At 45.7% G+C, this 24,680-nt stretch overlaps 1 protein-coding gene across 1 annotated transcript in view; it reads left to right on the top strand.

Moving 5' to 3' along the window:
• wwox (WW domain containing oxidoreductase) overlaps positions 1-24,680 on the top strand; it is a 75,266-nt gene that overhangs the window by 3,184 nt on the left and 47,402 nt on the right. Inside the window, exons 4-5 of the mRNA XM_049005016.1 lie at positions 8-177; positions 11,547-11,653. Coding sequence (XP_048860973.1) covers positions 8-177; positions 11,547-11,653 — 277 coding nt within the window. The remainder of the gene's footprint in view (positions 1-7; positions 178-11,546; positions 11,654-24,680) is intronic.

The following is a 24,680-nucleotide window of genomic DNA, read 5'->3' on the forward strand; positions in this document are numbered from 1 at the left end:
TCTTCAGCCACATCAACAAACGGAGCACGTACTTCGACCCCCGGCAGGCCTTCACCGTGGAGGATGTTCAGGTGAAACCGAAGAGGTACGATGGCAACACTGCAGCCTTGGAGATTCTACAGGGTCGCGATCTCTCCGATAAGGTGGTGGTCGTCACTGGAGCCAACTCAGGCATTGGTGAGTGTTCATGTGATCTCTCTTTCATCACCTTTGAGACTCAGAGGGTCAGTGTCTTCCCAGACCTCAGGGCTGGGGTTCATTATCCCCCTCAGGCTCCGTTTGTGCAGAGTTGGCTTGTTCTCCTCATGTATTTGTGTGTTTCCACTGCCTCCCCCCTCTTCATCTGCCATATTCACACTAAAAAGTTCTTATTATAAATATCTATGCATGACTGAAGGACTGGTTCTCCGACAGGCAAATACTGAAAATGGGGGGATGTACAAAATCGTAAGAGACTTGTTAGGCTGATAATACAGTACTGCTCTCAGACCCCAAAGCTGCACAGGGAATTTACACAAATAAGTGATGTAAACAAGAATGCGTGACATAGCATTGGGTTGGAAACATTTTGAAAAATTCAGGTGAAGCAGTTTAAAATTCTACTACAGAAACACGATTATTAAACGCGGTTATCTTTCCAATGCAGAGGAGTGGTAGCGAAGTGCTTATGACACGTGCAGATGTTTTGAGAATATTGTTAGGAAAAGGTGTTCAGTTAAATATACCAGACTAACTAATAGTACTCAAAATGCAAAATACTTGAAACCAAATTACTCCATGTAAAGGCAGAGAGAGAAAGTTTTAGATTAGTCTTTATCCACTGGGTGGTGCTGTTGTCCTTCAGTATGAATTGTTTTTCATAAAATCTTTTTTATTTCCTTAGAGCACTGATTTTGTAATCAGTCTCTTCACAGTAAACTCAGAAATTGCAAATCCTGGTAATGTGGCTCTATTTACTGTGCGAAATTAGATGTCATCGTTAACTAAAATGAGTCGCTCTATATAAGCGCTGTATAGATCATTATACAAGGGTCTTTAAACCACGTTTTCTCTGTCCTGTCCGAGCGAATTATCTGTGTAAATTACAACATTTATTTGAGATCACATTTTAGCATCCATTGCAATACATAGAAATAATGGCACTGACAGGAGTCAAGCAGCCGTTAAAAGACTGCATTTGCAAGTTATTTGTGTTGAACTGATTTATAGTATGTAGGACACTGTTGTGTAAATTTCTAATTATGGCAATTTATATTCAAAGTTGGAAATTAACTAATTTAAAATAAATGCATTTTTACCGTCCAAGTTAATTACAACGAAGAACAATTTCATGCTGACATCAGAAGTCTTCTGTATCTTCTGGGTATATTGCATGTTATATTTTTTTGTAATTTTTGCTACATTTATTTTAGCATTTTGCAGATCCATCAGTTGTCAGTTTGGTCAGTTGTTGACTAATAAAGTATATTGAAACTGAGCTGTTGGCACCTTTGTGGTGTTTGTTGCAAACATTTGCCAGTAGGGGGCAGACAAGCTCTTCCATAAGCATCGAGTACAACGTCAGTGCAGAGGACATGCTGTTCAACGTGTTCCTGTTACGGAAGCATAGGTGCTTGTGTTTGTTCTGTGTACATATACATGTATTTGGTATATTTATATCTTAAATGACTTTCTGTTAATCACATATACTTTGTTTTATTTCATTAAAAATATTAACGGAGCAATTTTTTTATTTAAAAAAGAAGGTGAAAGTGGGTTTTTCTGTGATGCCTCAGATTCCCCCCAAAGCAGGCAGAGGTTCTGAGAGCTGGACGCTTGTCCCAGCTTTAGCGGTTCCTCAGCTCTAGGGGAACAAATATAAATTATTCAGTAACAATTAACAAGATGTCAATAGTAATTGCCGCTAGTTCTGTGACATCACTGAAGCCTCTTGGTGAAATCTATTTCTGCCAATAGGATTGGATGCTTCAAGCATTATAATATATTGAGTTATTTTTAAATGCATATAATTATGTTGTTTCTGTCTCATTAAAGACACCACCTTCTTGTTACACTGCATAAAAATTGATGCACTATGTATTTGGCAAGTAATGATATACTTATTTTTGCCCAACATCGAGGTTGAATTATGGGGCCAGACGGTTTACTTTCCTTTAACAAATACCAGCAATGCAGTTGCACCTTTAATTGTTGTAATGGAAATAGATGGTGACTGGTATCAGCTGTCACATGACCCCCCCCCCCCCCCCAGCTTCCCCATCCTTTCTTTAATGCGGGTGCAGCACACTCCCACGATGCTCTGCTACACCTGTACCCGAGCATTGATCCTGCACCCTCCTGACGTCTCCCATTCATTCCCATTAGCGGTTCTGCAGCACTTGAACTAACCGAAAGTTATTTACCGTCGCGCAGCGGACGCGCGGTGGCGGCTGCCCGGGGGCCGGCTCGCTTGCCGCTGTCCCCGTGATGCCCAGAGATGCAGACGGCACGTTGGGGGTCAGGTTTAAGTCAGCTGTGACTTTCTGTGTGACAGCTAGGCCTGTCGCAGGCTGCCCCTGTGCTGTGGACATGATGTATGTGGGGCAATAGACATCGTGCACTGGGGAGATTTCCACTCTGTCACACTGTGACACGCCGGCGTGGATAGATGTACGCTGGGAAACATCTATATTTGTCTTTATTTTTATCTGCCCATTTATAGAAATGTATATAAAAAAGAAAAAATGTGGATTCTTATTGAAACTCACTTTAGCCGGCTAAAGGAAACTCCACTTTATTGTCTTAATCTTCTTTTTTATGCTTCTCTAGGAAGTGCTTTCAGTTTTCCGTGCAGCCCGATTTTCTTGATGTAGAACTAAAAATCGAAGCAAATAGAATAAAAATAATCAAATAATCGTTTCAGACTTGTGAAGGAGAAGTACCCATGGCTGTAGGGTATTACTTGAAGGTCTCTGGGTTACCCTGGCTTTTTAAACAGGATTTATTACCTCTGATCGGTGTTATGTGGGAGTGGTTCCTGGTCACAGGGACGCAGGCATGGATATCTGGTTCATTTTTTTTTTTTGGGGGGGGGAATCTGCTGTCTTTTCAGCAAAATTACAAGTCGCTAACAGAACTAACATGATTCTGTTTAGTAATGTTTCATTTAATGGCAGCTCAGTGGGTAAAAAATATAATGATATCAAAAATGAAATTTTTAGACCTTCTAAGAACCTTACAGGTGTGTTTAATTCTGTTTTACTCATAATTAGTACAGCAAAGCTATATTTCACTGCCATTGCTTCTTTGACCAATCTGGTAAATGTTCTTTAGTCTGTGGAATCTGATATGGAAGAGTCTGGATTCTGCATGCAGTGTGGCTGTGTGATACAGTTGAGATTGTGGTTGTGAATGTATACAGTGTGGCTGTGTGATACAGATGGGATTGTGGTTGTGAATGCAAGCAGAGTGGCTGTGTGATACAGTGTGGAGTTGGGATTCTGGTTGTGAATGCATGCAGTGTGGCTATGTGATACAGTTGGGATTCTGGTTGTGAATGTATACAGTGTGGCTGTGCGATACAGATGGGATTGTGGTTGTGAATGCATGCGGAGTGGCTGTGTAATACAGTGTGGAGTTGGGATTCTGGTTGTGAATGCATGCAGTGTGGCTGTGTGATACAGTTGGGATTCTGGTTGTGAATGTATACAGTGTGGCTGTGTGATACAGATGGGATTGTGGTTGTGAATGCATGCGGAGTGGCTGTGTGATACAGTGTGGAGTTGGGATTCTGGTTGTGAATGCATGCAGTGTGGCTGTGTGATACAGTGTGGAGTTGGGATTCTGGTTGTGAATGCATGCAGTGTGGCTGTGTGATACAGTGTGGAGTTGGGATTCTGGTTGTGAATGCATGCAGTGTGGCTGTGTGATACAGTGTGGAGTTGGGATTCTGGTTGTGAATGCATGCAGTGTGGCTGTGTGATACAGTTGGGATTGTGGTTGTGAATGCATGCAGAGTGGCTGTGTGATACAGTTGGGATTGTGGTTGTGAATGCTTGCAGTGGGGCTGTGTGATACAGTTGGGATTCTGGTTGTGAATGCATGCAGTGCGGCTGTATGATACAGTGTGGAGTTGGGATTCTGGTTGTGAATGCATGCAGTGCGGCTGTGATACAGCATGGAGTCTGGTGAGTCATATCTGTGGCTCTTAGCTGAAGTATTGCTGTGACCTTAAAACTGCCAGATGTATGTGAGTGCAGGCTCAGCTGTGGTTAGTTTATCACTCTGTGTGTCAGTGATCTCTTTTATACTCTTGATCAAAACGCTTTTTAGGCCAGTGTAATTTCAGAGAATGTGTATTAATAATTAACTGATAAAATAAGTCACTGTGGATGCAGGTGTTCAGTAATTTTGCACAGATGAAGGCTTGCTAATAATCTCTAGCACATTGATCTATGCATTCCTGTCAGTTCCTCTCCTTTTAAATATGTAGAAACCAGTTACTGCACATCTGGCTGTTTATTTGTGCAAATATAAATTACACAGTGGTCAGCTGTGTCAGCTTTGAACATCAATTCTCCCCTCTCCTGCTGCCTCTTCGCTTATTTTCACCAGGTTTTTGCCACTTTAAGCTTTATAAACCTGCAGTTTTGTGGAACAGTAATCGTGCAGTGAACACGCAGCAGCATCAAACCGCTGTACTGGATCGCAAACTGCCCTGTTTACTGGCCTGTTATTTTACACGGGAGGGTTGCAATGGCCCTCGTTCTGTAGGAGTGATGGGGGCGTGGGGGGGGGGGGGGGAGGGGATGGGGAATTAAAGGATACAGCCTTCTCTCCCTGTTCCCCCCATGCTTTGCCTCCATGTCGCTGTTCTTCGGTCCCTGCGAGTAGCGGTTGTAACGAAGCAGTTGTGGAAATGAAATCGGATTTTTATAATGTGCGATTCATGTCCTTTTTGATGAATCTGTTTATTGGCTCTGTAATGAATACCACACATGGTTGGTTAGTCAAATTATTGAACTTTATCAACCTTGGATGAAATTCACAACGTGCAGCGAACCTGTTGTAACATGCAAGGAAATTACAGTGAGCCCTAAAGGTTCAATAATGATTACAGCTTCAATATAACTGACATGGCAGGAGTGAAAGCAGGAATAAAAGGAAGCATAAAAGATGTGTACATATATTCATATGAATAATGTTTACATCTCTGCCAGACAATTACTGTGTTATCGTGTGGAATTGAATACTTCACGGATTACCCTTATTTGCAGTCTTTGGGGTTACTTGGCAGGGGCGGGGTGGGCGGGGGGGTGGCACGGTGAGCCGGGCGTAACTGCCTATGGCGGCTGATCTGAACATATGATCTGTATCTTCAGACCAGTCCACTGCAGCGTGTGCTTTACCCTTCAGACCATTACAGTGCACTTCTGTACTTATACAGACTCGGCCTGCAGTTTCGCTTATTTATTGACGATTTCCTCACTCCCTGCTAATTCCACAAGAAATTTAAGATGAACTGTTTAACGGCTGAACCTCCTCGTGGTAAATGTGACATGTTTCACATATTATTTTCCTAATATAAGATAGAGTTCAGTTTCTTGCCATCTAGACAGAGAGACTGTCCTCTGTCTGGTTGGGCCTCCCATTGAGTTGGATTATTATGTTACATGCTATGAAATACTATTAAATGAGGCTTTGGCCAGTGTTAACCCCTCATTATGTTTTAATAATGTCTTTCCATTCCCTCCCACTTAGACGAACCGGCTTGAGGTTTTAACACTGGGTTATTTCAAACTGAAGGTCTTACACTCTCCCCACAGTCTGTGTAGAAGTTGAGTTGTAAATGAGTTGGTGCCAGAGTTACACGGAGTATCTGGGTTTTGGGGACCTCTGTCTACACGCACATGCATCCGGGGTGGGTGACGGCTGGGGGGCTCTTAATGTATTATGAGTCCGGGGGACAGTCACTTTTCATTATATTTTAAAAGACTGCATTGACTACAAGAGCTGGATATACTGGTGTAGCCATGGTTTGCATCATATAACAACCTAAATATGCCATAATTGCTATTAACTACAAGTTATAGTTTTATCTCTTTAATATTGACAGATATTCCAAAACTAAACAAAAAAAAAACTCAGTAAAAAATAAAGGTGGTTTCATGCATGGGTCCTTGTGATAATGTTTAAAAGTAGAGGGGGTATTTTAATGTTTCATATTTGTAATTCGTCTGTGGGAAGGAACCTTCAAGAAGGGGAAGAGAAAATGGAAAACGGAGAAAATGTGAAAACTGGTATTAATGTCCACCGGCCCGCAAGGCGCACTCTGTAAAAACTGCACCACTTAAGTTTAGCTTGGCCACTGCCTTTCTGGCAGCTTCCAACAGCTACATGCCTGTCGTCTTCATATGTGGCCTGGCTGGAATCGGGACGCTGCCCGACGCAGCGGAAAAGCACGGGAACACACCGGGGCTGGTCCTGCGGTCTCTACTGTGGCTTATTGGCTGCCTTCCTGGGCTCGTGCTCACAAGGCCATCGTCAGGGTTTCCTGTGCTTTGCACGGAAGCTTTCGGCCTTGTTCCAGTGGAGGTCCAAAGCCCTGTGCACTGCGCCCGCCTAAAATACCAAGACTGACACGTAAGATGAGCATTACGTCACGCACAGAACGTGACGGCTGAGTCACAGAATTTAAGATCGAGCAGATGGAGCTGTTTCGATTATTCGATTAGACTCGATTACTTGGTAGCTGATAGCTGTGTATAGTTTTATTTTGTGAACGGTTTGGGCTGTCAGACTGGTTTTTTAAACTCGTTCTAGGTAATCTTGAAAAGGAGTTATTAAGTTTTGCTTTTTATGACAGGGTAAAATGTTTTAGCACAACTTTTTTTTCTTAATTTAGGTCACTATAGCAGTGCTTCTGATGTGATACTAACCAATACAGTGTCAATATTAACGTTGCACATTGCTCAGGCCAATGAGGCACAGTTGGTAGTGCTGTCACTGCACGCTGCCACCGTGTGTGTGGAGTGTGTGTGTTCTCCCCGCGTGTACATAGGTTTACGCCAGATCCTCCGGTTTCCACCCATAGTCCAAAAACGTGTAACGTACGTAAATGGGAATTGCATAAATTGACCGTATGTGTGAGTGACTGACTGACTGTGCACCCTGCTGGCATCTGATATAAACAATTACTGAATTACTTGTCCAATTAAAAGGTAGATTATATGATTATAAATGTAATTGATACTGACAGCCCTGCCCAGAACGTCATAGATGGAGCACAGGAACCCCAGGAATTTTATGTTGTATTTCTCTGTGTTAGTTTCTTGGTATGCAGTGTGATGGACACAGTGCTGTTTATTACACAATTGATTCTGACCTTATTTATGCTACAGGCTGCTGTCTGAGTTTGAAGTCTTAGTGTCATATAATGAGCATCTCTTTGAAATTATTTGAAGAGATGTAGCAGAAGTAACTAAGAAAATAACACAATTTCTACTGGCTGTTGTGCTGTTACAACTATTGAGTCATTGGCTTTCTTTCTTTCTTTCTTTCTTTCTTTCTTTGTCTGTCTGTCTGTCTGTCTCTGTCTGTCTTTGAGAGTTTTAAGTTCTTTCTCATATAGAATTCTGCACCTGGAATTGCCACTTACACAGATGTATATCTCTCCTTCCTGTGCTAACAGACCATTAACACTTCATAATTTTCAGCCCTTTCCGTTAAGAATGTCCAGGCACATCCAGTGGGCAAGTTCTTGCTTTCATTTCTCTCAGACCCCCATGGAGACATTTCTCAGGACTTCTTAATCAAAAAAAGTTTATGCTTGGTTTGAGACAAAGTGGAGGGCGCATTGCCCAGATTAAACTTGGGGAGCGGCTTGGGCTATAAGATCAGAGTTCAGACTGGGTGATGAGAACCAGAGTTCCTTGGTCTCATCGGTTTTCCAGCACAACCATGGTGACCCAAGTTAAAATGACAGATTTATTATCATTTCGATAGTTCTAGTGAAAATGCCCGATTTTGACACATAAAATGGTGCATTTTGGAAGAAAGAATCTGGTATTAATTTGTTTTTTCCTTGCTATCTTAGTGATGTACTGCTTTTTGTTGTCACAATGTAGTATCCTTAACCAGCTGCAGTGGTAATGCTTAGCATTGGCCTGTAATCCTGCTGCTTGTCACGTCTATTGTTCTGCTTCTCAAAAAACAACCTTGTCCTGTTGTTCACCTCCCCAGAAATTAATTTGTGCACCGTTTCCATGGTGAGCAGCAGGGGTGAAAGGTCAGTGTGTGTTGACTGCGTTGGAACGCCAACTTGAGAATAAGAGTCAAGCCCTTGTTATTGCTGGAAAAGACACACAGCCTGGCATTGTTGTGTGATTTCCATTTTGACCTGTGCACATCTGTAACTGACATGTGAGACACGATTATTCCATTACAAATATAGTAACTCAGGGTAGCCATGTTATCCTAGCAGATTTTAATAAAGTTTTGAAATTTTGCATTGCATGCAGATAGTATACTTGGCTTGAACTCTGATTTCAGAATTGTTTGGAGTGTAAAATTAAGTTTGAAGGCGTGTATTTGTACGTCTTGGTAACTGTGATGTATGTAGTTAAAATATCTCTTTGTCCTGAAGAAGCCTGCCTGTTTGGGTGCCATTTAGTGGTGTCAGATAGGATAAACAGATGGCCATTATGCCATCATTAGGGTTTTGTGGCTGATTGATTGGTCGATTGACAGCAGGGCAGACACTTACCGCAATAGCTTATGTCGAACATGATCGCATGTAAGCATAAACTCAGCTGCCTCTCTCCACCTACTGCAAAAACGGAACAGTTACCCTCACTGATCGGTCCCTCGAAACACTGACATTACTATCAAAATCCCACTCTGACCCAGACTCCCTGCACAGAATCCTCACTTACTCCACCAAGGAAATGCTGGACTTCTGACCTGTCACGTTAAAGTATTTAAATGCTTTTGCTGAGACTGGAGGGGATGTACTGAGTTTTAGCTGCTGGCAGTGCGGGTATGATGTATGCAGAATCAGGTCGGGTGTTATTTATGCGGTTAATCCACACTCGTGTTTCAATGAGCTGCCTCTGCAACCTTGTCAGCTCCGGATTCGGGGCCGAACTCCCACTGTGAAGATTCCGGCCCTGGTTTTGATTGGATCCACACACTGGTGGAAATCGACTGTAGGAATCTTCTCTCTGTCATTCCTGCCTTTGTCTCAAATCATGTATAATTGTGCTGGAAAACATGAAGCCCCCCCCCACCCATTGAATGACAGCACACAAGGTTTTATGTAGGGTGGACATTACATAAAAATATTAAATGCAAGACGTTTATCTGCGGGGATGGAAATCATGGAATGGATCCAGAAATGAGTCACTTAGCAGATTTTTAGATTTATAACGGAGTCAGGAATAGGTTGATGGGTGCTGTTTAAATATGTTCCTTGACTGGAGCGCAGCTTGAGGTCACGCCGAATAGAGGACATGTGGACGACGTCCAACGGCAGCTGAATTCCCGAACTCTGCTTTTCCAGCTAGAGGGTTTCTGACATTTGCCGCTAATTAAGTTGTTCTTTTTTTGCAGATAAAAGTTGCATTTTTTCACCTCGTATATTGTTCACTACCTCTGAAGTTTGTTGCGTTGTTTGTCCCACCTTACCACCCCCCCCACCCCCCAAATCTAATAAGGTCATGTGACACATGAAGCCATTTGCTTCAGACAGAATAATTTCATTTCATAGTTATTTGACTTTACTTGGCTTCACAGTTATCTCACCAGTCACCAGTTTTAATGAAAATTTCAGGAAGTCTGAAAAATCTTCTGGCTGTCATTAGACCATCTTGGTGCTTATGTAGTGGATGAGCATATGAAGCTGATAATATGTAACGGGGGAGTGAGTGTTGTGTTGGTACTGTCACCATAGCCATGAATGACAGGTCAACAGAGTGCACACTGTTGTGAATTTGGCCTTTAGATGATACCTGAAGCTGGGGGGTCTGGTTATATCTATCGTCTGTCTTTTTTGGTCTCTGACTGCTCTATTTCCCAGAAAAGGCACAGTAATTAAGAGTGGCTAAGACACTGCTGGTTGTAGTAGCTGGAGCCTCCTGGAGACGTGCAAATATTCGTCTCCCTATGGGAGGTGAAGCTCCCTGGGCTGTCTTGACGACATTCCTCCATGGTCCCTCCTTCTGCTGCTTCCTGCTGTCCCACCTGCTGCAAACTGCGTGAAAGTGTGAGGTGCACAGCGCCAAGCGTGGCACTGGCTTGGCTGCAGACGGTCCGGTCCGTCTGAGTTTTATGGTGCTTTTTATGGCCTGTGCTTTAGGACGGGAGAGTCGTGCCGTGCTGTCACATCAAACGGCAGGTCACAGCCCCTCCCCCCCGGTGGCGTAATACCGTCCAAAGACTCCTTCCCAGTTTTTTGATGAACATATTATGCGCTCGTGGCATGTGTCACAGCTGGTGTTGCGAGGGATAATGACAGGGGGGCAGTGAAGGCCAACTCGGAAGGTGCTGTTTGATTGCCACAGAAGCATGGCTGTGTTTTTATGTGGTTGAGGAGTTGCCAGGCACTTTAAACGGGTCCAGAGAATTCCCCCATCTCTCACGCGGCGTGTTAACCCGAGACGGCCCCCGTGCTCTCCGCGCGCTGCCTCAGAGCTGTTGGGAGCTCTCCAGGTCTCTCGGGGGATGTTCTAAGATGGTGTCCAGCAGCATTTAATTCCAGGCTCTGTACTGTAGCCTTTTCAGCGTGCTGCTCTTCTTGGGTCAGACACTGATGTCAGTCAAACCGCCGTTACTCGGCCATCTATGAAAAAGTCACGCGATGCACCAAACCGACTATTAGTATCGTCCGCCCTGACAGATCCCCGACTGTATACCTGCCAACAGCTTTAAACTTTCACTAAGTCAGACTGATTCCAAAGCAGCCCCGTCCTGAATCTCCCAAGGCTCTTGGCGGGTGATTTATCCTCGCCCTGGGTGTAAAACTGAGCGTTCAAGGAGTCCGACATGGTGTTTGGGGTGAGATTTCAGCAGAGGCGTGAAGTCAGAAGCCTCCTCGCATTGGTTGTTAGGGGAGTTTTGATTGGCTAAACATTCTTATCATCGCTCCTTTGAAGTCACAAGCGAACAGCTAGCGTTTTGATGCTAAGAGCTGGAGATCGAGCTGCATTTTGCTATATTCGTTTATTGAGACTGTTTCCAAATACAGCTCTACTTTCCATGTTCTGGGTTTATGTTTTTTCCTAAATCATTAGTCTTGATGCCTTCTACAATTGTGACTGTGCTGCTGCTTGTCTTATCTGTACAATATGAGTAGTTTCTTCCCAAATGAATTCAGTGAGCTTCATCAAGCTGAAAGGCATGTGATTAAAGCCCATGGCTTTCATATTGATAAAACATTTTCGGTAATATCTATCTCCAATTTTCAATCCCAATCCACAATCCCCTGGAAAAGAACAGGGACCTTAAAACTTCCCATAAATGTTCATCTCCATACATTTAACTGTCCATTTCTCTTCCCCTTCTTCCTGAAGGTTTTGAAACCGCGAAGTCCTTTGCTCTCCACGGAGCTCGTGTCATCCTGGCATGCCGGAACAAGACCCGTGCTGGCGAAGCCGTCCGCCTCATTCTGGAGGAGTGGGTGAGTTCGGCCTGCCCACTAGGGCCTGCAAGTCTGTCAGTGTTGTAGAGAATGGAATATCACGGATTCCATCACCCATAATAGATGGTGGATTTGCTGTGCTGGAGGGAAGGTGTGTTTTATGTTCATGGGAGTTTTACTTACACAAAAATGTTCTGAGGGCAGAATGAAACATGCTGGGTTTAGAGAGATCAAAACCAAGGACCATGACATGTGATTGCTTGGACCCACCTCTTCTACAATGTGATTGGTTGGTCCTGCCTCCTCTAGAGGCTTGGACCCACCTCCTCTACAATGTGATTGGTTGTCTCTCTGAACCAATCATTTTTTTGGTTCTTCCCTCAGAACATTGTTGTGAAAGTTTTACACTCTCAGCTCTGCTCATGTCCGTAGGCCTGCTTTTGTTTATAAAATGTGCTTCCTGGTTTGAGGCAAACACTATGTGTCATGTCCATTTATTACAGGTCAGTGTCCACGTTCGAGTTTTTTTGCTGCGGGCTTGCGTGTTTCCTTTTGATCAGCGAGCTCGAAGCCCAGCTCCTTCCAACAGTCTGTGAGCTGGGCAGCCTTATCCAATAAAGAGTAAGGGGCTGTATCTGTAAGCTCCGTCCCATAGGGATATGCACCTGTAAACCTTTAAAAATATGCTCTTTGAGGACAGTGAGAGCGATCGCTGTAATAGCATTTATTTGGAGCAGTGGGACGTGGGGGGAAGGGACTGATAATTAACTTTGATTATTGCACTAATATTATGGCAGTTTGACAGTCACACAGATGTATGACTCTGGGAAAATAAGCAAATGAAATGCAGGTGCTGGAGCAGAAAGAATAAGCGATTACAGAACTTTAATTACCACGATCCTGGGGCTGAGGGGGAATTAGCTGATTAATTACAGGATGCTTATAGATTACAGCAAATCGTATGCATTTCGACTCCCAAATATATATATATATATATATATATATATATATATATATATATATATATATATATATATATATGCGTTTATATATATTTTATTTTTTTATTTTTTTAAAGGAGAGACCCTGCCAGTTTGACTAATTCGTCTGCGCTGACAGTACAACAATCTGTCTTGGCTTGTTTAACAAATGTACTGGTTGCTGTAAGCCATTTTATTGGGACCGGAGCTCTTTGGTTTAAATAATACATTTCAGATGGCAGTGCGGCCGTTTATGTGGAAAAATGGCCCTGGAGCAGCCTTTACAGGAGCCGTAATCCTGCCTTTAGTATATTTCCCTGGTCAGTATGGTCATTTAAACCTTTTTAAGTGAAATGACAGCCGTCCCATACAATCCATCACCCCGGACAACAAATGAAAGTGTGAGACGTCGCAATAGGAAGCCTGGGACAAGGGGGCGTCTTTGGACAGGAACATTAACAGACCTAATTAAAGGACTGGGAGGACTTATCATTTCTTCCAAACTGCTCTTAAACTGCTTGTTTATGACGCGTGTCCTGCTCCAGTGAGCGCCCCACTGTGGCCAGTTACTGCATTGGGTTTCCATGGGGAAAGAGGCTACTTTTAACTCAGGCCTGCAGCCGTCTTCCCCAAATCTGCACTTTATTTCATGCCTGTCCCGCTCCGGGAACAGCAAGCAGGACAGTGGGGGGGAGTGGGGGGGGGGGGGGGGGGGCGTGCAGGCACACATCAAGCCTTTCGTAATATGATGGATGGCTCTCTCTCGGCATTCTCCCCCGCTCTGTAACAGAGGTTAATTGGACCCACGTTTTGCGTAGAAGCCGTTCCTGCATCAGGGCCTCACGTCTGCGGAGCTGCTCGCCCGCAGCCAAGACCGTGGCTGCTGTCGGGATGGCCTTCAGTCCTCGCTCCTGCAGTCACTAACGGCAGGAAAGCTCAGCTCGTCGAGGGCTGTAGGGCTTCCATTTACGATGCGATGGAGCTCTGATGAAAAGGCGTGGCCGGTGGCTAAAATCTATCCAAAGCTGGCTGGGTTTTGGAGCCTTGGGGGAAGGGGACAGGCCAGCTCTGGCCACACTGGGACACTGGCACTGGGGCAAAGCTCACAAGCAGTAGGTAATATAGTATCATAATATTTACATTTATCTGACAGTAGAGGGAAGGGGTGTAGTTTCTATTTGCTCCTTGGGGCTTGAACTGGCAATCTTTGCATCTTTAGTACAGATGCTCTACTTGTTGAGCTATAATAGGTTGGTCGAGAGAGAGGCATTTCAGGTCCAGAAAGCACAAATCCAGACCAAGATTTTGTTTCAGCCAACCAGCTGAGTACTCTGTGACTGTGACTCTTTATGCTCAACTGGTTGGTTGAAACAAAATCCTGGTTTGGAGTTTTACTCTCTGGACCTGAAGTGTCCACCTCTGGTTTGGTCATATGAGGGCAGATTGTGTTGTTCATGCATGATTTCACGGTGAATGGCGGGTGGTGCTTGTCCTTGTCCTGACTGGCCCGAATGACTCATGCGTCTCCTACTGGGCCTGGTCCGGTCTGGTCCACACATTCTGAGGACTGACCAGGCTTCTGCAGCGCGATCCGAGTGACCAGCCTTGCAGCAGAAGCAATTTTGTCAAATTTATGGCATTTTTCTGAATATAAAACATGGATTTTCCGCTGGCAGCTAAAGTGAAAGTGTAGCTGGTTAAGATCTTCTATTTTTAACTTTTTTTTTTTTTTTTTTTTTTTTTTACCTGGCCTTGAGTGGAGGAAATGAGGAATTTGGGGGGTCTGATTTATTTTAATCAGGAAGGAATTATCTAACATAAATCTCCCCTCGGGGAGAGAAAACGGTCTGAAAGCAGTCGGGGAGAAAAATATCAATAGGAGCGAGAAAAGGAATAATTGTTCCAATTCACTGCTTAATTGATTTAAAAATGTAATGAAAAGGCAGTGGGAGCCAGTTTGTGTTCACTGCACTCCGCACTGCGAGCTCTTAGAATCTGTACTTCTGTTACACCGACGTGCAGCATAATTACATTATTTGGAAACTATTCCGTTTTGCAGTGAGTGTTTTGTAACAGTCTGGGTAGAGTCCCTCCATACTCAGTTATGCCATCAGATTGATTTTTTTCACTGCATTATTGCAAACCTGAAAAGATGTGTTTTTTTATTGGTTTTGTGGTTTAATTTAATTTTGGTAATTTTGTGTCATTTATTTTATTTTGACTTGGTGAATAATTAAAAAAAAACACACTGACAGCTGGTTTGTTTGTTTTTTTTAGTTAAAGTTTTGGTGTGATTGTTGCGGAGAAACTTACCAGCTGCCTTCGTCATGTTTCCACAGCTTGTGACTGGGAGTGACTGGGAGGATGCCGGCAAGGTGACTGCAGATTGTCTGTAGGACTTTGACTTAAGATGCATTTGTCTCTCTGTTATCATGTTAACAGTTAAAATATGCAAAGTAGGGGTCTTGACAGAGAAAGTGATGGTCTTTGACAAGGTCTAAGTCAGGCTTCACTCTTCATATTTCAGGTATTGCTTTTTTCTATGCACTTGCTTTGCAATACAGTAGCACCTTTGAGGCCTTAACATTGTAGAACAGGGGATTGAATGGGTTTTATGCACCTTATACTGGGCTCAAAACAAGGCATCTTTTATTTTAGGGTGAGGTACAAGTTTTGGCAAGCCCTCCCGCCCCCCCGCACCCGTTAGCTGGAAGGATTTGTAAACGCTGATTTCTTCCAGATGTAAAAATGTACCACAAGTTGGGAGCTGGAGTGTGGAAATGAAATTCTCCCTTTTTTTATGAGATTATTGTAGATCATTGACCTACCTCAAGTCACTGGAGAGAGAAATGCGTAGCACGCTGTCAGTGTAACGTGCCGTGCAGCGACATCCTGACAGCCACCAGTGAGGTGCTGGCTTAAATTACACTGCGAACGCAGGCCCACGGAACCGAATGCGCGTTTGCTTCGCATACGAAGTACAAAATGCACGTAAACCTCACAAAGCAGCCTGTGCGTGTCGATTCTTCATGGGGCCTTTTGAGCCTGGTGTAAAGGGTGTGGTTCAGACAACTGACCAATGGCAGTGGCCGTTAGATGGCCAAGTGGTGGTCAGTTTGTAGCTGATCTGCTGTGGTCCCCTACATTGTATTTGTGACCTGCAGCTTTGCTGTCTGCATTGGGTGTGTGCCAATCAGCTCGGAGATTGTCAGGTTCCCCCCGGCCTCCTCGTATACCTTTTGGCCAAGCTTCCGCCGTTGGGCCCCTTCAGTTGGAGATGGTGCTGATATGGCCATTTGTCAGACTGTCATCTTGGAGGCAGACTGGCATGAGCTGTCCTGTTTGTAGCTTTAACAGGAGTCTGATTAATGAAGAAGTTTTTGGGCAGAATGACCTGAAAGAAAGTAGAATTAGATGCTGACCGAGAGCCAGAAGAAACAAGCTTAAAATCGTTAAGTCAACAGTCAATGCCAAAGTTCTCCTGGGATTTCAGGTTCTGGGTCTATATGCATGAGAACGGGTGAGTGTACCCTCAGTAGGCTCCCACGTCTGTGTGGTTAACATGAGAATGGCAGCAAAAAACTACTGCTGGTTTTAAGGTCAGCGTGATATGCAGCTGAAACTCCTGAAATCCGTAATTGGCACCTGTTTAATATTGCAGTCCTTGGCTTGAATGCAAATACACGCAATTACATGAAATTACATTTTTTTTTTGTTAATGCAGCTGTCCTCTGCAGCACATTGTAATTAGTTCCTGTGGTCGGCCGTCGTAGGTGCGTGTACTTGTGTGTGTGTGTGTGTGTGTGTGTGTGTGTGTGTGTGCGCGCGCATGTGTGCGTGTGCATACACACTCATCTGTCTGGGCTCCTGCCATCGCTGAACGTCAGTGCATTATACTGCTGTGGGATCAAAACATACCTCTGAAAAGGAAGTGATGAGACCACAATGACTTCCTGAAGTCTGAAAAATAAGAAAGCCTGGAGCCGGCAACACTCTGGATGGTAATGAGCTTGCCTAGCCTAGCAGGTAGGGCCATTCCAGACCTTATTATGAGCTTAATTAGACATGACTGAGCTTGCCATTGATATGTCTACCTATAAATAGTTTCTTATTTAAGCCATAGTAAAACCTAGGATCCTATGAAATGGCAGTCTTGGGCTCCATTATAAGATGGCAGAAAAAAAAAAACAAACGCTTTTATGTTGTTACAAGGTACATCTAGTTTAAGTATGACATTCCTCCGTGGCAAGGACTTGGAGAAGAGTCATTGAATGGAGCAGTCATCTTTGCATTGTGCTAATTTCTCTGCATCAGCATTTTATTATGAGAGCAGAGGCTGATGGGGTTCAGGATAGTGGGACGTTGGAGACTGCAGCTCAAATTTTATTTATTTTTTAATTTAAGAGAAAAAAATTCTCCTCTTGGAATGTAAGGCTTCATGCAGTATAATTGGGGAGGGGTGTCGTACACATGGAGACGATGAACCTGTCACGGGCTCTGCTGCCATACCGACGGCAGTGTCGCCCTGGAGACCGGAACAGCAGCAAACTTTGCGAATGTATCAACTGGGGCGAAAAACTAACGAGCACAGATACTTGAGCCAAAAAATAAAATAGCTTTAGAAATTAAATTTAGCGTTAAATACCCATGACGAATGAAACATAAATTGAGCAAATGCAGGGTGATATTCTGCAGTAGGTTTTGTGTATATTAGAAATATGCGTTTGCATGTCTGCAAACACTAACACCGGGCAGACAGCAGTCTTGCTCCTTTGCAGACACTGGTCCCAACCTATTGCTCACTGCCACTTTATTCAGCCCACATCAGCTGCTCATATGTGAGGAAATTCAAGCCTCCCTTCCTAACGGTATCATTGACTCAGGCCACTGGACATTTTAGTTTTTATGTCTCATTTTTGCATTTTAGTGGCTTTTTTCCCCTCCATAATAAAAGTTATTTTGCTGAGAATTTTATTGGGAAGATGACTGATTATATGAAAAGTACTACGTCTGGAGACAGGCCAGGTTGCAGAAATGATAAATAGCTGTGGGATTATTTACTCGTGATCATCTGGTTACCGTCGGTGGCAGCTAGCGCCGGTGTTGTGAAGCAGTCCTGTGGAAACCGCCAACTTACAGCAGCTGTCCAGCACGCGGAGCGGCCTTCTTCCAGGGCACCTCTTCCTCACCTTGCGATCATTGGGGAGGTGCAGGTCAGGTTGGGATGGGCTGATTTATTTCTTTGGATGTGGGTGGAGTCTCCCGAGTGGTCTGGAGTCGGCGTGAGCTTCTGGCTGGCAGAGTTATGGCTGAATACCTCGTTTTCTTTATCGTCATCAGGGCCTCGATGGCACCCATTAGGTCGAGGAAAGCGAAGCCTGTGTAGGTCAAATGGTAGGACCTTCGACGAGCCCCTACCATGCCGTGGAGATCAGCTGTTGGTTCGGTGAAGTTTCCTCCCTCAAAGGAATAAATGCACTAGTCTTGTATGTTGTATGGGTGGTTCACTTCCAAGTCTGTTATACTGGTTACAACTGTTTGACCCTCCCAACCGGACTGGATCTCTTGGCAGAAGAGCAGGGGTGGTGTGAGTGCACCAAAGGACCGCAGTGACATTCCTTTGGCTTTCCACACTGGAGTTCACACCTTAAATCACTGCTCCTTGTCTAGCAACTCAACCATTCAAGCTCGTCCTCAGAGGCAGGGGGGTTCGGCTTCATCATTGGAGTTTGGAGTCAAGGAAAGATAAATATTTATACACCAAATGTGTTTTACAGTACAAACTCTGTTCATCTTGTTTATACAGTTCCACTGGTAGTTTTTATGGTCTGTTATGAAGTTGCCATAAACCACTGCAGAAGAGAAAACAAGAACAGAAGGAGCAGATGTGCTGAGCCAGGCATCATGACTGGGCTCTCTGGCGCCCTCTCAAGAGGATGCTTGGTATTGCAAAGAGACATCTGAAAACAGGGGATGTTCAAGTCTTTCGTTCACAAGCCAGAAATAGCATTTAACAGCAACTCTGCTCAGTTTAAGAAGCAGAATGGCTTAGTAGAATGGCCCATTTTGCATGGTTAAAGAAAGCAACGTTAAATGTCAATTAGCAGCAGATCGTACCCGGAAATGATGCTACAGCCAGAGATCAATAAGTAGCCAGCGTCTGTTGGCAGCTCCCTGGCTTTTCGCGTGAATCTGAAAGGCCCACTAGGTCATCTGTTCCCCGATGTCACCGGTACAAAGCTCTGGGTCAGGATTTTCAGGTTGTCCTCGGTCTTACTTACACTGGAACATTGATTCCTGGCAGGCAACTTGGCAAAAGCGCAAGTCTGCCGAGTTGCACCTGTGCCTCACTGCCACCGGGTGGCCCTACTCTGGCCCTCTGCTGCCCCCACCAGGCACGGAGGTGTGCTGTGTTTCACGCAGCCGCATAGCAAGCAGACTGGTCATATCAGTTTCTCAAAAAGTCGCTGCTGACCCAACAATGCATCACTCCTCCAAATCAGTTTTTAAACTTTAAGATTGTATTTAGTGCTGCAGCGTAACCCTAGTTCCATACTCTTATCCATGATATATAGTTTTCTTCTTTAGTGGGTTGCAATAGGGCCTCCATAGAGAAAACCTTGGGGGCTGCTAACCCCAACACCTGCTGCCCCCCTTGCACTGGCATTGCACGTCTGCTTGGCTCTTCACTGTAACGTTCACTGTGGGTTCAGGTTAAGCTGACGGTTAACTTGTTAAGCGGTGGCTGTAAAGGCGTCGGGTCGTCCCATTTAAAATTCTGCACATCTTTTCATTGCACCTCCCCAGGGATGCGTATAATGGACCCCTGAAGGCTGTAATTACTGATGGAAGCTCCTTCCAAGGCTTCCATGTGCACATCACCAGATCCAAGGTGCTTTTTAATTCCCTCCCCCAAAAAAAAACTTGCCATTTTGCCCCCCCCCCCCCCCACTCCCAAATATAAATAACCATTGCAAATGAGTCTCTTTGTATCCCTGTTAATTGCCCACCTTGCCTGTTATTACAAGCCTATGTGGTGTTTGTGAGACCCCCATGCCCCCCCCCCCCCCCCACCCCCCCCAGGTGGGTGCTGGAGCGACCAGCCCCTACAGAAGGCCGTTGGGTTAGGCTGGCTTGGGAACCAATTAGGGCAAACCAAAGATCCTCTGAGACTTGAGGAGACGGATGGAGGAAAAATTCCCAAAAATCTTGGGGGGGAGGGAGTTGGGCAGAGTCAAATGAGAGTGTAACCACAGAGTGTAACCACAGGGTCGCGTCCTGTGATCACATTACCACATCATGGGTGGCCTGATGCCTCTGTTGTGGGTCTCATGGCGATCCCCTTATAAGTCCGATTTGACCCCAGCGAGGAAGACGGGCAAGTATCTTTAAGATGTATTGTAAGTTTTGGGTTGGCCACCTCGTTTGCTGCTGTGCCCTTTTAGAACTGGCCGGAAGGTGAGTCTGCAGCTTCAGCACATTATACTGGGAATGTGACATTATGTCCATGCTGAACCATCACAAGGTTCCCTAACCGTTTGGTCAGATGGGCTTCAACGAGCCGCTGGGACCAAGTCTCCAGCCTGGACCTGGAGTGGCGTTCTGAGGTGGAGGAGAGTCCTCTCGTGTATAAGGGCTCCATGTGCAGTTTGAGCTCTGATAGCATGTGAACACGTACGCTAAAGAGCAGCTACAATGCGGTTAGCCTGCCATTATGCTCGCTTTTTCTGTATCGTAAGAGGAAGGGCTCCATCACCCCATTCTCGGCTCCTTCCTGAGACATTTGTTAAGGAAATTGAATTGGAAAATATTATCTAAATGCTGTTCCGTTTGCATTAAATTCCTATTAATCTGGCTCAGATAGAATGTTAAGTTGTGGCATCCGTTTTGCGGAGAGTGGTTTTATTGGGCGATATGTTACTGTAAATGGCGGTAAATAGAGTTATGCAGGCCGTGCCGGGGGTTTTGCTTCGTCTTGTTCCTGACGGGTGCAGGTGCTGGCCACCGGCGGCTCTGCCGGGGCCCCTGAGGACTGGGGACACATGCTGGTTGGCCGTCCTCCCGGGCCAATGTGCCCGTCTGGTCAGCTCTGTGTTCTACTGTCAGTAGGAGGGGCGCAATGTTTAAATGGACACAGACGATCCTGTATTGTTATTTTTAACTCGAAGCTTTTGATTCTCTTAAATCCTGGAGGTTGGAGCATCTTTCGGTTTGTCAGTCACACTCAGGAGCAACACCTTTGATCATGTAGAACTAGCAGTGAGGATGCAGCCACGAGTATAAGCTATAAAAGGAATAAAAAAAAATGCAAAATGTCATGTTCCTTTTGCATGCATAGGAGATGTTTATCTCCTTCACATTTCTGTCCCTTTCGAAGGGAAGTAACGATTGAAATCTCCTGTGGCTTTTAGGGAGTCTTCAGTGGGGTGGCTCTGAGCCCGGCTCGGCTCGGCCTGAGCACGCGAAGGGAGGCTGGGCTGTAGAAGGTGGTGAATGCTGTGCCGAGGAGCTTGAGGATGGCCTGCTGTGTCTGACATTGCACCTGCTCTCAGGGGAGAGGGGCGTGGTCAGCGAGTTTGCCTGCAGCCATGCTCCACACATCTCAGAGCCCCGCAGGTCACATTGGATTCGCAGTGAGATCACACCCGTAACCTCGTCAGTCTGTAACTCCCTGCATACCCCACTCTCATCTCCCCGCTGACGGATAAAAAGACCCCCCCAGATTTCTGTGGTGTGAAGAAGGCCCAAGATCGCTGATTGATAGGACCACGCTGGCGTGAAGGGGGAGCGATGACAGTAACTGCTTTAAAAAGGCTGTATTTGATAGGAAAAGAGCTACAAACTGCTGCATTTCTATAGCTTGTGTTTTTTTTAGTGTGTGAGAAGCATTGAAAGGCCGACGGCTGGGGTAGACAGAGTGCGTGCTGCGGTCCCACTGCACTTGTGCCGCTTGGGCTTTAACACCACAAATCCTCCGTATATTTAAATGTACAGCGGCAGAGGAGAACCTAGAAGGAGGGATGTGCTGCTTTTGTCTTCCATCAGCAGCGGGTCTAATTTAAAACGGCACTGGGCTCTCTTACGCTGACTTCACATTATTTTTGCTAAACTTAACATAACTAAAGATTGATATTCCCTGGAAGTGATTGGGAAGAACCCTCCGCTTCTTTGAACCTGTGACCTTCTGCATTAGATTAGATGTGTCATTAATCTCACATCTGATTCCTAGAAATGCTTCTTTCTTGCTCAGGATGTGTTACTCGTAAAGGTGTGGATACATGTGAGTGGGGGTCATACCAGAGGGGAGTTGCAGGTGTGTGTTTGGTGGGGGGGGGGGGGTCTTTGCAGAGGCAGCCTGGACCCTCTCCCCAGCTGCGAACAGCTCTACCAGGTCTCTCGCTGCTCTGCTGTTGCCACTTCGAGAAGTGAAAGTGTAGCAGTAAACAGCTAATTATCAGCGGTGTGTTTGGAGAGTCCGTCTGGAAGTTATTTTTAAACTCTCACCACATCAACGCTTCTCCCTGCCCGCCGTCGCGTGATAAGCTAACGGGAAAGGCGTCCGTATTCGACGCTCCCTGTCGGCATGAGTGCACCGCCGGGGGACGGCCCTCCTCCAATCGGGAGGAACCGCCGCTGCCTGCTCTTTTCTCACGCCCCGAGAGTGGATTCCTGCGACGTGCCTCCCCTGCGATATCAGATGGAGGTGTGCTGCGCCTCTCTGCATGTGTGTGCATGCGTTCCCGTCGCGGCCCCCGCTGCAGTGCAGAGGAGCCTCCCAGGCTCTGCGCATTAATCTCCCGTGTCACCTTCACAACCTTCCTGGGGGGGCCCTTGATGCCAAGTGAAAGTCAGTAGTGTTGGGCGGGGGGGGGGGGGCGACCCTGTGGTAACGGCCCTCCGTTCCCATGACCCGTAAGGAAGCCCACCTCCGTTTCCCAGGTCAGCTATCAGGACCTGGGGCAGAATCCCATATTGTGGTTGTGTCCTGTGTACACAAACGTGCAGATCTGCGCTTCTAATTTGGGAAAAGATGTGACAGGCTTTGCCCATGGAGAGCAAGGAGGTTATCGTTTTTGTCAGGCACTTGTGGGGAAACAAAATTTCAGGGAACTATAGTAAATGTCCAGTTGTAGCTGTCAATGAGATTGCGGTATTTAATAGTAAGTTAGGGTTATATCGAAAGGAGTTCACGTGATTGCGGTATTTAATAGTAAGTTAGGGTCATACCGAAAGGGCCCCTTTTGTTCTTTTGCATGGAACTTGCACTGGAGTGTTTGCTTATTGCAGCTGGGAGCCTCTTGTGTCCATGTGGTGTCTGTGAATCAGCGTTCCTCTCCTTCTACACTCTCCCTCCTGTCCGTGATTCTCTATCTGCCTTTGCTGAGCAGCGTGTTACAGGCCTCGGCTTGGATGCTGAGCCCCCACAGCCAGAGCTGGCTACTGTGTGCGTAAGGATCCAGCTGCCAGGCGCCCCTGAGCCTCTGTGTCCCCTTTGCTCTCCGTTTGCGGCGCTGTGTCTGCCGTTCCCTTTGGTGAACTGCACTCAGTTCTCATTAGTTTTAAGTGGTTCTCATTATTTTTTTCCCTTCTCATATATTCAAAAATATCTTTGTCCTGTACACTCGCTGAGCATGTGTGACTCGCTGAGCATGTGTGACTTGCTGAGCATGTCTGACTCCCTGAGCATGTGTGACTCCCTGAGCATGTCTGACTCCCTGAGCATGTGTGACTCGCTGAGCATGTGTGACTCGCTGAGCATGTGTGACTCGCTGAGCATGTGTGACTCGCTGAGCATGTGTGACTCCCTGAGCATGTGTGACTCGCTGAGCATGTGTGACTCCCTGAGCATATGAGACTCCCTGAGCATGTGTGACTCGCTGAACATATGAGACTCGCTGAGCATGTCTGACTATGTTCTCTGTGTTCCTGCCAGTCAAACCCAACTTACGAGCATCAATCTCTGCCAAATCCGGGTCGTCCGTCCCATGATCTCTGGACCCCCGCTGCCCTTCCTGGCCTATGCTCTGTACATTATGGGGGGGGGGGGGGGGGGTTATTATGGGCCATCTCATTATTCTCGCCACATGCCTTCCAGAGGAACAGGAGGAGGAAGGAAGCAGTGGGTGCGGAGCTGGCGTGGGGAGCCTTGCACTGCGTGAGGCTGAGAGAGTGTAAATGGCCAGTTTCTGTGCGAATCAGGATGCAGTGTTTCCTGGATTGTAACGGGGTGACAGGGCAGCACGGAGACGCGGAGCCCATCTCTGAGCCACCCCGAACCTTGCAGCCCTCCTCCTTCATGGACGTTGCAGCTGCACTCCTATTCGTCTTGCCGCGTGCCTTTGGCTTTCTGCCGGCCCTTTAACAGTACAGGGCTGTTTCAAAGTATGTACATATTATTCTTAGTTAGGAAGTGAAAACTTTGTTTTAATTTACGCCTAACTGCTTTCACATTTTTATACCGAGGGGGAAACGTGGCTGCTCGCGCCGCAAGCCGGTGCTTTTAAACATGAATAAAGAGTCCTTTGCAAGGCGGCGACGACAGGAAGGAAGAGAACGTGGTTCCAAAGACTGCCGAAAGCTGCCACAAAAGGTGCTCCTTTCCCCACAGGTGCAATTGAGATTTGATTAAAGGGGAACTAGAACCTTCTTTTGCTTAATATGCAATATTTTCTGAGAGTAAAAACGGGAATTTTTCCTGCCGTGAAGCTAAGGGTCTATAAATTGCTTTCCAGGGTCGCTTGCCACAGGATATGGGGGAGAAAAGCTGGAAAAATCCAACCTTCAGAAATTAGTTTAAATATATATATATTTCCCCCTTGATAAGAGTTCCTGTATACTGATGTATAAAAGGTAAATAGAGAATCTTGATTCTTGAGGTATATTTAGACAAGTTTTACAGGAAATGTATATGTCTGTATGAAGCCACTGTTAATTGGGGGGGCTTAAGGCCTGGTTTGCCCCTGCCAGTAATACAGAGGCGGGACCCAGCACTGCTGACCGTGTGCTATAACATTTGCTTCTGCAGAACAGAGTAATTGGTCACGCGCTCATACACCTGCTCGGCGGCCATTGTTTACACCGCGGTC

The sequence above is a fragment of the Brienomyrus brachyistius genome, unplaced genomic scaffold, assembly GCF_023856365.1.
Source record: "Brienomyrus brachyistius isolate T26 unplaced genomic scaffold, BBRACH_0.4 scaffold142, whole genome shotgun sequence".
Classification (NCBI taxonomy): domain Eukaryota; kingdom Metazoa; phylum Chordata; class Actinopteri; order Osteoglossiformes; family Mormyridae; genus Brienomyrus; species Brienomyrus brachyistius.